Source organism: Polypterus senegalus, chromosome 4 (assembly GCF_016835505.1).
Source record: "Polypterus senegalus isolate Bchr_013 chromosome 4, ASM1683550v1, whole genome shotgun sequence".
Classification (NCBI taxonomy): domain Eukaryota; kingdom Metazoa; phylum Chordata; class Cladistia; order Polypteriformes; family Polypteridae; genus Polypterus; species Polypterus senegalus.
The window spans coordinates 2,872,842-2,890,542 of NC_053157.1; the positions used below are offsets into that span (position 1 = coordinate 2,872,842).

The following is a 17,701-nucleotide window of genomic DNA, read 5'->3' on the forward strand; positions in this document are numbered from 1 at the left end:
ATCTTCCAGACAAAAATGCGAAGCAAACACCAGCTACTAGTGCATCCTTTTTTCTGTTTTAATACCATGAGCTGTCTCAAAAAAAAATTAACTTTTTTATTGGTGACAGAGATGACTCGAGCACAAATATATCAATGACATGCGTGCTGTTTTGGAGGGCAGATGCATTCACATTACAGTATAGATACTGGTCACTTGACGGTTCATAATAATAACTATAAGACAGCCAAAGCCAATAGCAAAAAATCGGAACTAAATAATGACGCTTGTAATGTGAACGTAACGTGATTGTTTATTAGCTTTGATGCCTGCCTAAGACAGGCAGGAATCTGAGTAATCAATGGAGACTTTGGTTTTTATTTGGTATGTAGGTTGTTCTTTTTGATTGGTATAATAATATGCAACTGTTCCCTTTCCCTCACAGCAACTGTTTCCTCATTAGATAAAGCTGCCTGTTTTTGTTGCTTCTGCTCGCCATCACTTGTTGAACTGACCACTCTTATAGTCAAAGTGCTTTGCTGGGAAAATGCGGCAGAGGTCACTACCACCTTGACCTGGTTTAGATAGATACATAGATAGGCAGACAGATAGCAAAGGCACTATATAATAAATAGATAGATATATAGATGTGAAGGGCACGATAGATAGATAGATAGATAGATAGATAGATAGATAGATAGATAGATAGATAGATAGATAGATAGATAGATAGATAGATAGATAGATAGATATGAAAGGCACTATACAGTACAAAGATAGATGAACATACTTTATTTGTCCCAAGTAGAAATGAAAACTTTACAGTCAATTTGCTGCTTTGGTTTCCCAATGTGCATATTGATTTTTTGTTACTTTCAATCATTCACTGCCCACCAAACAAAGTTATCGGTCCTTAACGTTACGGCTACAAACATCATTTATGTGGCCCGAGTGGGAGTAAGAAAGATGCTACCATGCTGCTGTTGCTGGAGTCTAACATCAGACAACAGAATAGGCCAAACAGACCAATTTTCTTGTTTTTAGATCCTTATTTTGTATTATTATGACTTTTGTTTTTTTACTCTTCTACATATTTTGTTTGTATTTCATACTGACCCTAGGAAATGGAGGGACACATACACAGACATCTTGTCTTTTCATTAAGGTGTATTGTAGTTGCCATGACAGTTATGGTATGATCAGATTATTAAGTAAACTAGGGGGCTTTGCCCCCTGCTAGCTTCGCTCACCAACCCTCCTGCCTGCGCTACCCGTTAGCCTCTTTGCGGTTCTGCCACTCACGTATGGGGATGCAGTTGTACAATTTAAACCGATTGTTATTTTCATGGGAATTGTTACATATGATAATAGAACTATTTTACATTACAGCGAATAATTAACCATATTAAAAAAAGAGTCAAACGTAATAATTTAAAAGTAAATTATGTTTCATGTTGCGTTAGTTATTTTTTGCAAAATATGATTTTGTTCCGTTTGACTTTGAAATTAACACGGAAATACATTTTAAACTTACATTTTTACTGTAAAACTTCAGGTAAAACAATTTTTTAAAATACATTTTCATCAATATCCCACTGAATTTTGATTCCGACTTTTATTGTGAGAACGTGACGTGATTGAATTAAGTTTCTTTCTTTCTATTAAATAAAATGACTTTTTCGAGTATTTGGCTCTGAGATTGGTTAATTGTCTTTGCAAAAGCTATTCTAACGGGAAACTGTTAACGTTTTAATACGAATGGCATATCAAGATCTCCTTTGGTGTCTAATGTTATCTGCGGGAGATGTACTACGTTACCTTTCTTGGATACGTCCTCCTTTCTACAGTAATTCATGTGGTGGAAGACCAGACAGTTTTAACGGTTGTAGATATTTTTTGGGATATTGCAAGTTGATGTTTTTATCATTTGGAGTTAATTCATTTGACTTCATCATTTCTCGGTGCTAGGATTGCCTGTGAATTCATTTTTTCTGTTGGTAACCCTTCATGATGAAATTCTTCAATAAGATTTGGACATATGTCTTCTTTAATTGGAAATTTAAAGTGAGGAAAATGTGAAAATTCGTAAGAGCTGGGAGTGCAGGAACTGTTTCTGTCAAAAGCATTCACATGAATGAGAGGCAAGAGGACTGTGGGCGTGGTTAAAAATGTTTGAGAGAAAGGCGGGATTTGAAAAAAATCTCATGCCAAAGTCTCAACTCGTGGGACTTGAAAAAATCTTCCAAAAAGTCTTGTCGTGCTGCAGGATTTTTTTAAATAATAGAGAGATACAAATACATGTTACAGTAAATCAAATATAACTATGAAAGGGTCAATACATTATAAAACCACCAGCCTACCCCTCAGTTCGCCAAAAAGCTGAAACTTCTGGACATTTCCGGTACATCTGCTATTAAAAAAAAAAAAAAAGTTCCTTGGATTTAGAAGAGCAAACAGGACAAAGGGGATCATTAGAAAGACCCATAGCAAAAGTGCTTACGGGGAGTGAGATACAGGCGATGGACAAATATGAACTGTGTAAGCTAATGGATAGATCACGACAGGCAAAAAGCGATGCTTTTAAAAATCAGGTCCTGCTCAAACGGAACAGACGGTGACTAATCACATTCCCAAACTTCTGAATGGGTAAGAGCTTGAAGGCAGCCTTGCATAAAAAGGAGAAGGTCGTAGAGACAGATTTTGTCTTAGTGCGCACAGAATAAGAAAAACTTGAGAGGATGAGAGCACCACAGAGAAGCAGGAGGAATACCGCAAGAACTAATTAGAGACCGGAGATGGGGAAGAAAAAGGAGGAGGAGGAGGAAGGAAGGAAGGAAGATAGAATGATCACCTCAGTGACTGAAACATTCGGAGTCCTAAGCCATCAAAAATATCATCAAGGGTAATGATCAGACACTCCACCCAGCCTGGGAATGAAACCTCCTATATGTCAGACTGGGTTTATTAAAAATAGGGGTATGTAAATGCAGACTTGGGGAGGCACCTACATGTTTATCTATTTCTTGGTGCACATCACACCTCAGTGATCGCCAGTTTTACGTCTTCATTAGGGAATCCAAATCTGCCACTACTTCATTCACACAAGGTATCCCTCAAGGGTCTGTTCTCAGTCCAACATTCTTCAACATCTATATGTTCCCATTAGGGGAGATTATCCGTCGGTATGGTCTGAGCTTCCACTGCTATGCCGATGACACACAACTTTATGTAAGCGTGGATGGAACTGCAACATCTTCACCTGTTGCACTGACTGATTGCATTCGGGAAATCAATCATTGGATGACAGATGATTTTACAACTCAATCCTGATAAAACAGAAACCTTATTAGATGCCACCAAATCTGTCCTCTCTACCCTTTTGTGGCATAAAAATTGACATTGATGGGATCCTGGTTCAACCCTCAGCATCAGTCCGTAATTTGGGTGTCATCTTTGATCAGCTTCTTACTTTACAATCACACATCAGCTTAATAGTACAGACGGCCTTTTGTCATCTTCGTAACATTGCTCATCTTTATTCTTTCCTCAGAGTGAAAGATACTGAGTCACTCATTCACGCTTTCATCACTACCCATCTGGACTATTGCAATGCTGTGTTTTATGGCCTCCTGACTAAATGCATCAACAGATTACAGTATGTTCAGAATTCTGCTGCTCGTTTACTTACACGCACTTAAAAATCTGCTCACATCACTCCTGTCCTCTATGAGTTACACTGGTTAGCAGTTTCTTCAAGAATCAAATATAAAATTATTCTTTTCACTTTTAAAGCCCTTCATGGTTTAGCCCCTCAATATCTGTCTGGGCTGCTGCTGCTTCCTTACACTCCTGCCCGTGCATTACGAGCATCGGACGCTAAGTTACTCCTTGTACCTAAATGCAGGTTAATAACTATGGGTGGCAGAGCTTTCAGAGTGACAGTCCCTAAAACTTCTCAGCTTTTGCATGGAAAAGTCTATTATTAATTTCAATGCGTTATTTAATTTCAATGAGTATTATTCTTCTTCATGTACTGTCTTGTATTGAATTGTAAAGTGTCCTTGAGTGTATGAAAGGCGCTACATAAATAAAACTTACTATTATCTACTTTGCACCAAACTGTGAGAGTGTATAAGATATTATTAATGAACCTAATTTGAGGAATTGCTGTTGAAATTTACGAAAGTAAAAGAGAAGGATGATGCAACAGGAGCCAACCAGACTCAATTCAATTGAATTGAAAACCAGGATAGGGGGCTTCCATGAGATTCCAGCCAGCTCCAAACAAATCTCAATACCCAGTGATATCATTCCAAATCAGGTAGGGGCAGTTCACTAACACACCTGTTACAAGTCTAGATGAACTGTTTAATGGAAGGTCTTTTATTATCCCACAGGAATGAAGACAAGAGAGATCTGACTTTCTGTAAATAATTTATGGGAAGGAAGAAGGGGGCATAGCACTAACAAAATTGAACCAAAGGGCAATATTACTTTTTAAAACAGGGGGTCTACAATGGAAGGATAGGAGCATCTGACAGAGTGTTCACCACTCTTCAACTCGTTGGCGTTAACCTCCAGCATGACTCTGGCTTGGAATTTTATGCAATTACGGTTAACCACAAGTTACCCTTGGGGTTACGTTTAATTATTCGCTTTACATTTTTAAGCACAACCACCACTCAGGATAGTATTCCGATGCCATCTAGTGGACAAAACATCATGCTGCAAAAAAATCATGAAAATTTAATTCATTTTCTTACTATGAAGTAGCTCATCAATATTCATGACTAGGACAATGCCACCATAGAAAAACACAATGGAAAACGAAAAGCTGTAAAGGCAGTTTTGGAATAAACTGGATACTGAACCATTGCTAGAATCATGAGATAGTGATTACGATGTGAACTGATCATCAGACACGGACATGGAAAGTGAAATTGATGCATGATATGGCACTGTACTATCAACCTGTCCTGATATGCGTAGTGAATTCGGTTCTGTGAAGGTTCACCATGGAGAAAATACAGCAGTTGCGTGACAAAAAGGCAAAATATTTGTAATTGAGTGCAAGGACAAGAAAGATTTTAGCCTCCAATGCACTGCTGACAATGCAATAACTGTCCATGTCTGCGTCGGGGGAAACGTGGAAGTCAATGAGTCTTGGGTGTGCTGATTGGGCAGATCAGGCACCGACATTCTGCATCTCTCGAATGCAAGCATCAGAAAAATATTATAAGAAAAATTTGCAAAAAAAACATGCATTTAACTGTCCCAATTGCGACATTGGCTTTGGGTTGGTGACAGTCTTCAAACATGTCACACGAATGATGTGTACTAAATCTGCATCTGTCCCTCCTACTGTAATTATGTTGACGTTTTGTTATTTAGAGGTTTCTGTTACACATAATGACATTTTTTTTGTTGGAAATTGAACACAGCCACCCCACGGATGGTCTGGGTCTGCTATTGTGCAGGAAGGCTCCGACAGTATTGGCCTTTATTTTTGCATTCCACCTACTCTAATAATTCCTTCACTTTTTGTGCTATTAACTCCGGTCTCGTTTTTTGAGTTTAGGGTGGTTTGTATGCATCCTATGCACTCCACCAAGTACATTCCCGATTTAATGCACCAAAAAATTTCTCAAGTCTCATGTTTAAAGAGGACTATAGAATGCGGCTGAAACAAGATGTGTAGAATTGATTGGCTAGGTCTGCCCAAGAGACCTCTATTAACAACTGCTGTGCCAAGCAGTCAGAGGTAACTGATTACTTCATGTAGCGTTGTTCAAAGTGAGCATTTCAAACAAATGATACACTTTGGCTATGAATGTCTGGGTGAGGACATCCATCAATGAGATGGATTCCCACATTTTGATGTAATAAACTAAGAATTTCAGTTTGTTTTGGCAATAAAGTAACAGATGGAGGTAACAGCCAAATACTGAAAGCTCACTCTCTCTAGACAGTCGAGTAAGCACAAGACCACGGCAGGTTAAGAGCCTGCAGATATCAAAACACGTGAGTGGAAGACGACAATAAGAATTAAGAAGCACACCATACCTCATATAGAAGGGAGACATCGGCCGGTCATCTTCCTGAGAGCTAAAAAGAAAAGAAATAGAGAGTGTAAATAGAGGAAGGATAATGGCAGCAGGCAAATAAAAGGCCTGGGGACCGTAGTTAAATAATATTAAATTTAATTCATAATGTGCCAGTCACTGCTCAATAAAAGTGGTGCAAAGCACAACAAAAAGTTAAAAATACATAAAAAGGGAGCCATATACAAAAAAATGTGTGCAAAGAGATACACGTTTTTAGTCACTGATAGTGGCATCACAAAAGTTCAGAGGGAGGGCATTCCACAAGGCTGGGGCCGGGACACAGAAGGTTTGGTCACCCACAGTACTTTTCTGATTCCTAGGAATGATAAGCAGTGGACCGTCCTGAGAGGATCAGATTTGGTGGGCACAACATACAGTTGCAGAAGCTCAGACAGACAAGATGGGACATGGACCTTTAAAGTATTGTAACAGTGCTGACAAGTCGCATCAACCTGTGTCACCACCACAATGAGCTGGCATTCCATCATTCAAATAAGCAGCGTAAGAGCAAGCAGCAGAGGAGCCTATAAAAATGTTAAGCCTGTAAAGTCACAAATGAATTCCAACTACTGCAGTTACTAGTAAGTGGTCATTTTAAGGATACAGAGACAATGTAAAGAGCAGAGAATGCATTTGACACTTGGTGCCAGTGCTACATTGGTGATAGCAGACCTGACTTATCAAGTGCCTAGTTCTGCCAGGACCTAAAATGGATGTGGTGGGCTCTTCTCAGGTTATGTCAGAGAGTCTCAGTGCTGAAATCTGGGATCTGAAATGCCATTTGCATTACAGGAAGTAAAGACAGCTGCCTCTGCAGCTCCAACCACCTCTTCTTCATCTGCTAAAGTCTATTGGCCTTGGTGTGCGGTCACACTGTGGCAGATCAAGTTGCTGCTGACCCCAGGTGAGATGTTTGAAGCCGGGCTGGTGGTAGCAATGCATAGGCAAAGGACAAGACAGGTCAAAGAGATATTACAGAGCAGTAGCGAAGTGACAGCCTCAAAGCTGACATCCATGCCTGGAAAATCGTGTGCAGTGTTGGTTCAATGAGGCAAAACAGCCAAGAGATTCATCTGCAGCTCCACACAAAGAAGTCCGGCTACACACATACCTGTATACTGGACACCTCATCACACAGAAATGCAGTGTTTCTAACACCTACGCTGCACCACCTAACAGTGCAGCACTCAACATCCCTGCTGCACCATCTGACCATGAAGCACTTCATAAATGTGCCATTGTTTATGTTTGTTTGTAATCAATTTTGTATTTAGCTTTTTTTTCACTTCAAATGTCAACAAAATATGCAATTTGGCCAATGATGTCCAATCATGTAACAGTAAAATGTTATTTTTGGCACTCAATAAAACGAGTTTGTCATCCCAGGTCTAAACGGTAGTCGTGAAAGTTAGAGTAAACGAAGTAAATCACTTCCACGAGAAGCATTTCCTTCCATAAACTTCTTCACGAGTTCCAGGAAAGATTAGTGGGAGAACACTGACCACTGCAACACTGCCCATTCAGCAGCAGCAGCAGCAGCCGCTTACCTTCTTAGCCCCAGATTGTGCTTAAAGGGATTATGACAGGCTGCATATTTGTGCCGTATGTGCAGGCTCTACAAGCCGCCGACTTATGAATGGGCCCTCAAAGTGCACCTCCCAACTTCTAAACAAAGGATTAAAATGCCTGTCATGGGGGAATAAAACTCCATTAAAGACTATTAATACTTCAAAGCTGAGAAAATCACATGCTAGCCTTAGCAGGAAAGAATGGAAAGATTTTTCTCCTCCAGTTGCCACCCTGGCACTAAGAGACCCTGCCTGCAGATGCTGGGCCCCAAAGTGGAATGTTTAGCAACGACAAAGTACAAAGTGGCATAGCATGGTGGCACCATGGCTAGTGCTGTTATTTTGGGGACCTGGGGTTGGATTCCTGACCCTTGCACAGGCTGTGCAGAATGTGTATGGATCTCCCACCTACCTCAGAAAGACTCACATTGTAGGGTTACGCGGTGACCCGTGAGGTAGTCGTGTAGTCAGTCACCGAGTACACACGAGAGTGTAACTGACAGATTTCTCCAACACCTGATATTGTAGAAGTGAAGGACAGACTGGCATTATCCATTTTGCCAGGCTGGAACACAAGTTGTGGCTTAGGAAGCCATCGCCAGACACTCTTAATATCATTGGGCATCCCTCTGGAATGCAGCCTCAGCGGCTTACCTGATAAAATGATCGATACAGGACCTTGTAATGGCGCAGGTACATCTCTCGGAGGTACGAGCTTGGCACCAATGTTCGAACGAAGGCCCACAACTCAATGATTGACAACCGTCAGGGAAAGTGCTTACGTGCAGCCAGGAAAACAATGACGAGACCTCTATTCCTTCCTTGCTTCCTTTAAGAACCCTTGTGAGACCCGAAGTCATTGCTTCCCTCCTCGGCTCACAGCTTAACCTGGCCGTAATCTCAGCTGTCCAAAGAAGAATTCCACTGCTTATAGGGAAGAGGCTGTAGCAAAGGTTAAATCAATCCCTTCAACTCCAAATGGTTAACCGGGGATGGACTGAAAGAAACGGAATCCTGTCTGTAACAGGAGTTGGACGAGGGGTGGTACTACTCCGAACTCTGCCCAGAGGAAGACCATAGAATAAATTTGCAAATCTGTCTAAAAAACACATTTTGATTTTGCGATTGTGGGTTACAGAGTGTACATGCATGTGTAATAATGGCAAACTAATCCATTTAAAGATTACATCGACAACACATTAAAGTTTGCAGAAAATAAAAGGCGTCTGAATACTTTCTGAACCCGCTGTCCGTTCATTTAGACAACTCACTGTGAGGAAAATTCACAGGCAACACTGTCATGCAATGTGATTCCTTCTCTTCATTAGTGCCACCCCCTTGAAAACTATCACTTTATGGGCCATGCACACCTGTATTAATACTTGTGTGCACGTTAAAATGTTTTTTTAGTACAATGTACTATTCTCATGACGGTGGAATAGGTTATTCTTAGCCAGTCTTCTGTAGTAACTGCAGTGGAAAATGTGGTTAACATCCACTCACGCACTGGAAAAAAAATACCGTTGAATACCGTGATACCGGTATAATTTTGAAAAATACTGCGATATAGAATTTTGGTTATACCGCCCAGCACTAAGTAATAATTTCCTTTTGTTTGCGCTAATGTGATCTTTCCTATCCTTTTTTTGAGACATTCGAATCTCCGTATTTCCATTATCTCTAACCTGCTCTACATGTGTATAGCGCCAGCATTTTTGAATTCTTTACGATGTTGTACTTTGTCATCTACTCTGAAGGCCTGGTTAAATCTCTTGTCTTGCGGGACGTTAAAGTGTCTCTCTGAGAAAATCACTTCTCGTCTCCTTCCAAGTTTTTGTTTTTTTTTAATAATAGAGAGACATTTATAGGTCAGCAAAATAATATTTTAATGAAATTTTGAGAACACTTCATGAATATAAAAATCACATAATGCAATTTCCCTTAAAAAATGACACATCATAAAAACTACTCAAACCCAAATCAATCTGGGGCGTCACAGGTGTTTGGAGCCTATCCCAGAAGCACTTTACTAGAAGCCACCTCAAAGTCCAGGCTTAGCTGGCACACCGGTCCCATCACACTGCCCACTCACACTGAGCTAACCTGGAATCACCAGTAATTCTAACAGCCATGTTTTTGAGATGTGGTAGGAAGATTAAAATACCCGAATAAAAATCCACTTTTTCTCATCTGTACTCTGTAAGTAATTCTTACATAAACTCGGTGGGGGAGAAAGGAGAAAAAAAAAAATCGTAGTAACGTGGAAAACAGGCATATGAAGAATTTTGTATTTAATTAATAAACCCATTAAGTGATAAAACTTGTGTAACCTGAACAATCAGCAAATGGCAAAAGTGAGCCAACTTGGGGAAAAACAGAGCAGGACAATAGCGCCACCTGCTGCTAGGCTAATACACTGGCCTTACATGAAATAGCAGGAAAATGTAATGACTGAGGGGAATTTGAGACTGCACATGGCAAAACTGTGGAAGGCAAAGATAAAACACAATGCCGAGTAGGGCTGTGGAGTCAGAACACACAACCTTCAACCTCCCGACTCTTCGGTATCAGATCCCACCCACTGTGACTCCTCAATTCGTATTTACACATGTACAGTATATTCACGCTGTTGATTAAAAGCAACATACAAGATATGAGGATCTTCATCACTGCCAGCGTAAATCATCAGGCTACGTTTTAGCCTCCTAACTTGTTAATTTCAGGTTTTAAGGCCGTAGTGATGTTGTTGTGGCTTGCAAACACAGAGAATTTAATCAAAAGACTCAACTTACAAAATAAAAAAAACAAGCTATATTTTTTTTTTATCAAAAGTCTAGAAGAAGTCTGTTTGATTCAAACAGAAAATGTGAAATTGGAAGTTCTGACTCATTATATTACAATTTACATTTACTCGTGAGTCCGACTCCAGAAACCTAATATTTGCTTCCAACTCCACAGCCCTGATGCTGACGCTCTTTCTTACGTATCAAGGGTTTCAAATAATAGAAACCTTTGATTCCTTGAATAGCCAAGTGAACATTGTCCAACCCGTATAATCTAAGTCGGAGTTGCCCCAGGCAAATGGCAGGAAGAGAGAGTTAGGCATCACTTTGAATTTGTGCTTTACTGTGGTTGTTTTTGTTCATTTTAAGTTTCATGTTTTGATGTTATCACAGAGAGTTTCACATTTCACTTCTTATTTTTGTTCAGTTTCTTAAAATGTGCCTCCGTTCCCTATTTTTTGTGGGTGAAGCCCCAGGAGGCAGGGCCACCCTGGCATCACAGCTCCGACTCCTCCCTCTGGCTATGTATTTCCCAGTCAGAAATGTGAGTCCACAGTCAAGTTGTTTGGAAACATTTGTGAGTGTTTTCTTGAGGATTTACTGATTTTTAGACATACAACTGGGCAAATTATGAGGAACTCCCGTAAACCTGCTTATCCAAACAATCATCTAAACAGTAGCGGTATCTAAACCAATCATGTGGCAGCTGCACAATGCATAAAATCCTGCAGACAGAGGTCACGAGCTTCAGTTAATGTTCACACAAAACACCAGATTGGCAATAAAGGTGATATCAGTGATTTTGAGCGTGACATGATGGTTTAATCGTGGATCTGTGGCTGCTGATCTCCCTGGATTTTCACACACAACAGTCTCTCGAGTTTACTCAGAATGGTGTTTAAAAAAAAAAGAAAAAAAAATATCCATTGAGTGGCAGTTTTGTGGATGGAAGAGCCTTGTCACGAGGAGCATGGCCAGACTGCTATGATCTGACAGAAAGGCTTTGGTAACTCAGATGACCAATCTGTAGAACTGAGGGGAGCAGGAAAGCATCTCAGAATGTACAACATTTTGAACCTTGAGGTGGATGGGCTACAACAGCAGAAGGCCACATCGGGTTCCACTCCGGTCAGCCAAAAACAAAGCGGAGGCTGCAGTGTACACAGGCCCACCAAAACTGGACAGCTGAAAAGACTAGAAAAACGTAGCCTGGTCTGACAAATCTCTATTTCTGCTCAGGCACACGTGGTAGAGTCCAACACAGCATGAATCCATACACCCAACCTGCCTTTGTGTCAACAGTCCAAGACTGGCAGCGGTGGGGGTGTAATGGTGTAGGGAAGGTTTTCTTGGCTCACGCTGGGCCTGCTAATACCAATCAGTCAAAGCTTGAGTGTCCGGCCTATTTGAGTACTGTTGCTGACCAATACCATCCCATCATGGCCACAATTTATGCATCTTGTAACAGCTAATTCCAGCATGAAAATCCATCATGTTGCAAAGCAAACTGGTTTTAAGAACATGACAATGACTTCTTCAGCGTCTTTCCCAGTCACCAGATCTGAATCCAGAACAACATTTTTGGGATGTGGTAGAACAGGCGGTGAATGTTCAGCTGTCAGACATGCAAAAGGTTTGTGGGGCAATCATGTCAACATGGAGCAGAATCTCAAAAGGATGTTTCCAATATCTTGTGGAATCCATTCCATGAAGAATTGAGGGCTAACTAAACAAACATAATGACAAATGGACTAAATGGTGGTCTCTTGTCTGTCAAACTTGCTACATTCTAATTAATAAATAGTATACAAATAATAAACAATGCATATTTACATGAGAGATATACACTCAATGGCCACTTTATTAGGTTACACCTGTTCAACTGCTTGTTAACACAAATATCTAATCAGCCAATCATGTGGCAGCAACTCACTGCATTTTTGTCATGCAGACCTTGTCAAGACGGCCTGCTGAAGGTCAAACCGAGCATCAGAATGGTGAAGAAAGGTGACTGAAATGACTTTGAACGTGGTGGCATGGTTTTGGGTGCCAGACAGGCTGGTCTGAGTATTTTAGAAGCTGCTGATCAACTGGGAGCAGCAGGAGACCACACCAGGTGCCACTCCTATAAGCCAAGAACAGGCAACTGAGGTTACAATTTACACAGACTCGCCAAAATTGGACAACAGAAGAATAGAAAAACGTTCCCTGGTCAGATGAGTCTCGATTCCTGCTGTGACATTTGCATGGCAGGGTCAGAATTTGGTGTCAACAACATGAAAGCATGGATCCATCCTGCCTTGTACCAACGGTTCAGGGCAGTGCAGGTGCTGTAAAGGTTTTGGGGGATTTTCTCTTGGCACACTTTGAGCCCCTTAGTAACAACTAAGCATCGTTTAAATGGCCTACCCTTAGTATTATTGCTGATCATGTCCATCCGTTTATGACCACAGTGTACCCATCTTCTGATGGCTTCCTCCAACAGGATGACAAGCCACAATGCTATCATGTCAATATGGACCAAAATCCAACCAGGAATGTTTCCAGAATGATGTCACAAAGAATTACAGCAGTAATGAAGGCAAAAGGGGGTCCAACCGCGCACTAGCAAGAATGACCTTCTTTGTAGGCTTCCTCTTACTGAATTTGATGCAGTGGGCCACGTAGCGAGTCGGGGTATCTGCTTTCATTAAGACATCATAGTAGCTGCACAGGACTGTGATCAGGTGGTGGTGTTGCAGAACCAGAAGCCAACATATCAAATCTTTTTCCAAGGATTTATCCTTTGCTCATCCCAAGGGCACAGAATTTGAAAGGTGTGAACAATTTAAGATTAATGCGTTTCGATGGGTTAACAAGTGTGTCATTTTCACACAGCGTGAGATCACAAAGAATGCTTTCCCAAGAACACGCAAACAAACTTGTTAAAGCCTTCTCATTGTCTCATTTGGCAAAGTGAGATGCAAAATTTCATACCAAATGGCGCATTGTAGTCTACGAACGTGCATTTCACTAACATGTATTAGGCCCAAAGGACACTCTGCAGAGTGTTTTATTCCAGATTTGAAGTGTCACTTCTGCAGCATGCGTGAGGTCATGAGGGAGTAGCGCGGTGTGCTACAGCAGCACACGTAAATACGAGAGAAGATCAAGAGATGGAAGTATCAGCGTGCCTCAGCATCTTGACACTGAATTAGGAGACAGACTGGGCAGAGAGATTAGTTAAGTTGGGAAACAACTAAAAAGAGCATTTAACACGGCATTAACAGCGCTGGGATTGGATGGTGAGCAACAGTAGTGAGTGCTCAGCGCTGCATCGGGCTTCTCACCGACACACACACACACCTGTGATTCCAATCACAGAATTGGCTGAGACACAGGAAGCAGAGGGTGGTAGTACGAGGAACTTCATCAGAACTGGCCGATGTTAAGAGTGGTGACCAGTAGGGGGCAGTGAGGGGGGCCGCTGCTATGTTTAATATATAGAAATGATTTAGATAGGAATATAAGTAACAAGCTGGTTAAGTTTGCAGATGATACCAAGATCGGTGGATTAGCAGATAATTTGGAATCTGTTATATTATTACAGAAGGACTTGGACAGCAGACAGGCTTGAGCAGATTTGTGGCAGATGAAATTTAATGTCAGTAGATGTAAAGAATTACACATAGGAAGTCAAAATATTAGGTTTGAATACAAAATGGGCGGTCGGAAAATCGAGAGTACACCTTATGAGAAGGATTTAGGAGTCATAGTGGACTCTAAGCTATCAACTTCCCAACAGTGTTCAGAAGCCATTAAGAAGGCTAACAGAATGTCAGGTTATATAGCACCTTGATCTGTGGAGTACAAGTCACAGGAGGTTCAGCTCAGCCTTTATAACACACTGGTGAGGCCTCATCTGGAGTCCTGGGTACAGTTTGGGTCTCCAGGCTACAAAAAGGACATAGCAGTACAAGAAAAGGTCCAGAGAAGAGCGACTCGGCTGATTCAGGGCTACAGGGGTTGAGTTATGAGGAAAGATTAAAAGAGCTGAGCCTTTACAGTTTAAAGAAAAAGAAGATTAAGAGGTGACATGATTGAAGTGTTTAAAATTATGAAGGGAATTAGTACAGTGGATCGAGACTTATATTTTAAAATGAGTTCATCAAGAACACGGGGACACAGTTGGAAACTTGTTAAGGGGAAATTTCACATAAACATTAGGAAGTTTTTCTTTACACAAAGAACGATAGACACTTGGAATAAGCGACCAAGTAGTGTGGTAGACAGTAAGCCGTTAGGGACTTTCAAAACTCGACTTGGTGTTTTCTTGGAGGAAACAAGTGGATAGGACTGGCGAGCTTTGTTGGGCTGAATGGCCTGTTCTCGTCTAGATTGTTCTAATGTTCTGAACAGAAAATAGAGACTAATCCCCAACACTTCTACCCATGGTTTTCTTCCTTGCCTGATGTTAAATAAATTAAATGCACCACAGTTCAGTTACTGCTACGATAAATTCAGTTTTCTCAAAACATTTTGGGGATAAACACATAATTTTGCTTTTTATTTTGTAAAAAAAATGGGAAGCTATTGGTTATTTGCTTCGGCAGCATTTTGTTTCCGGTACTGAGGTGTAAGGGCTCGTTTATACTTCACGCTTACAACACGTACTCGCACACGCATCATGGCTGTCACGCATTCCTAGCATTCATTTGACGTGTCCTCTGAGCAGGTCCTCGGAAATGAAGGCGACGCATGTGCAAGTTGCAGTATCAGCAAAAAGCAATGGGGGCGCAGTGTGATAAAGGTTGGAATGTGACGTCAGACACTCTGCTTATTATCTACATGTGACAGAAAGCTACTTTGAGGATCCTACAGGACAGATGTGCCTGCTGGGATGTTTGATGGACAGTTCGATGTGGTGAAGCAAAATGCCGACATACAAATGCATTCGTGGAGCTTTGATATTCAAGCATCATGTATGCCCCATCGTAATAACACGATACATTTTAAAAGTCTCACATACCATCCATCTTCTGTGCCGTCTTCCGAATGTATGAAGGTGTATTTGAGCCACAGAGGGAAAAAAAGTTTTGGACACAGTGGAAAGGTCTATTCTGTGAATAAAGTGGAAATTTCAGCTTTAATCTCGAAATGTCCACTTTAAAATCGTAGTTTACTTTATCATTAAAGCAGACCGTCGTAAACGTCATCCTAGTTGTTAATCGGAATGCGCTGCTGGCGCTTCCTCCTGACCTGACAGCAGCAGCAACAGCTCACCGCACAGAACGCGGCACATGTCTGATATTCCAGCTCTCTGCACATTTAGAATCGTTAGATTTACAGTATACTTGATATCCCTTTCATGATGAAATGCATTAAAGTATGCATGTTACATTTTACAGATAAATCATTAACTTCATTTAAATAATGAATCCTGTTAATAATTACACACATGGGGTGGCACGGTGGCAGAGCGGTAGCGCTGCTGTCTTCGCAGGGAGTCCCATCCCTGCAGTTTGCATGTTATCCTGCTGCGTTTCCACAGTGGACTCCGGTTTCTTTCCAAAGATATGCAGATTTGGTGACACTAAAATGACGCTAGTGTGTATGCGAGTGCTTGTATTCACCTTGTGATGAGCTGATGCCCTGTCTAGCGATTGTTTCTGCCTCGTGCCCGGTGCTAGTTGGAATGGGTGCATCCCTGGATTGATGGATGTCATCATTAAACATCCTTTTCAGAGAAATTTCAGCAAAGGTGTCCTCCGAATATGATGGATGTTTCAGGTAATTCACAACACAGCGAAGCTGAACATATTTTCACCGTGATGATATCTCGCACTGCCACCTGGTGGAGTCTTCCAGATTTACGTAAAGTACGTGCAGAAGTATAAACAGTACAACACTTGCGTTGTGTGAAGTATAAACCTGGCCTAAAAGCTGGTATCAGTACCAAAGGCAAAAAGTTATCATCAATAAAACACTCCTAAACCAAGACAATGGGACACAGGGCACGAACCTGGTGTGGTGACTCTGTGAGAGTCGCACTAAATACTGTGCCGCCATGCCTCCCATTTCTTTAGTATTATTGCTACCAAACCACATATTAGGAAAAAAAATATATATAAATACAATCAAGAAAAAAGAAACTTTCTTTTTTAGAGCTCAATACCAGCAAAACAATAAAAGTGCCTTACCAATCAGCACTCACCAGATATCTACATTAAGCGCAAGTGAGTAAGAAGGCTTTATGAAACAAGAATAGGAGCCATGGCTGCCTAGAGCTTCATTACACTCCCTCCACTGTCTCCATTCTAAATCACAAAGCAGCAAATTAGTGTTGTCAAAATGAACACCTGTCATCTTTCATCTCCAGTTCTTTTAACAAAATAATTATATACAGCCAAATTACTAAGAGAAGCTGAACTCTTTTACGATGTGTTAATTCAGGTGCAGGTGGCCTGGTAGCAAATCTCTTCACTCCATTTCATAATACCTTTGGATGGCGTCACATAAAACCTGGACCGTATCAAACAGTGTCGCCGGCAGCAAACACAGGAGTGGCAAAGACGGTAATGCCAAGATGGCAAGACCACATGGGCAACTAATGACAGGCCAGAAGAAAGAAACAAGGCCAAGAATGTGCTGAAGTTACAAACCAGATACATCGCTCCAATCTTTCATCTAAACCAGGGGTTCCCAACCTCCCAGGGGGTGCGAGAAAGAGGAAGTCTGCGCCACAATTTGCCAAAATTGAGTGATGTGTGGCTATTGTGGTGTAATCAATATACTGTAGTGTGCAGTCATTCATTAGTGAGAGCTCTTGTTCTATAATACGAAAAGAATCAAACATTATGCTCTCATTTGTCACATGTGAATGAGACACGCTCTCGGGGGATCGTTGCTGCGGATAGGGTGTTCATAAAGATGAATCAATTGTTTTAAGACAATGAAATTTGGACCTTGCAATGACTCACGGAGAAAGCGGAGGTCTAGCACAGATTTTTATGCAAGCCCCGATTGTAAAATGTCACCGATTTCCAGCTTTGACTGCCATTTTTGCCATATGGGGGACAAGGGGGACTGGATGGGATGCAACACCTGATGTTTACACTCAAGTCCTTCTCTCCTGCTGGTGGACCTGGCAATAGCAGAGCAATTTTAACCATGTGGTGTATCATTATTTTGGACTGCAGTGCAGGTGTTATTGGGAGGCATGGCTTGTCCACTGTGTTTACACTGTTTAGTGCCATGCTGGCATTCTTTGCTATACGAGGATCTCCAG

The 17,701-nt window shown here is 41.2% G+C and overlaps 1 protein-coding gene across 5 annotated transcripts in view; it reads right to left on the reverse strand.

Annotated features, from left to right (window-relative positions):
* Positions 1-17,701, reverse strand: part of fam13a (family with sequence similarity 13 member A) — a 256,286-nt gene that overhangs the window by 102,429 nt on the left and 136,156 nt on the right. For all 5 annotated transcript variants that reach the window (XM_039750166.1, XM_039750162.1, XM_039750161.1 and 2 more), the window contains exon 10: positions 6,043-6,084. In XM_039750166.1, coding sequence (XP_039606100.1) covers positions 6,043-6,084 — 42 coding nt within the window. The remainder of the gene's footprint in view (positions 1-6,042; positions 6,085-17,701) is intronic.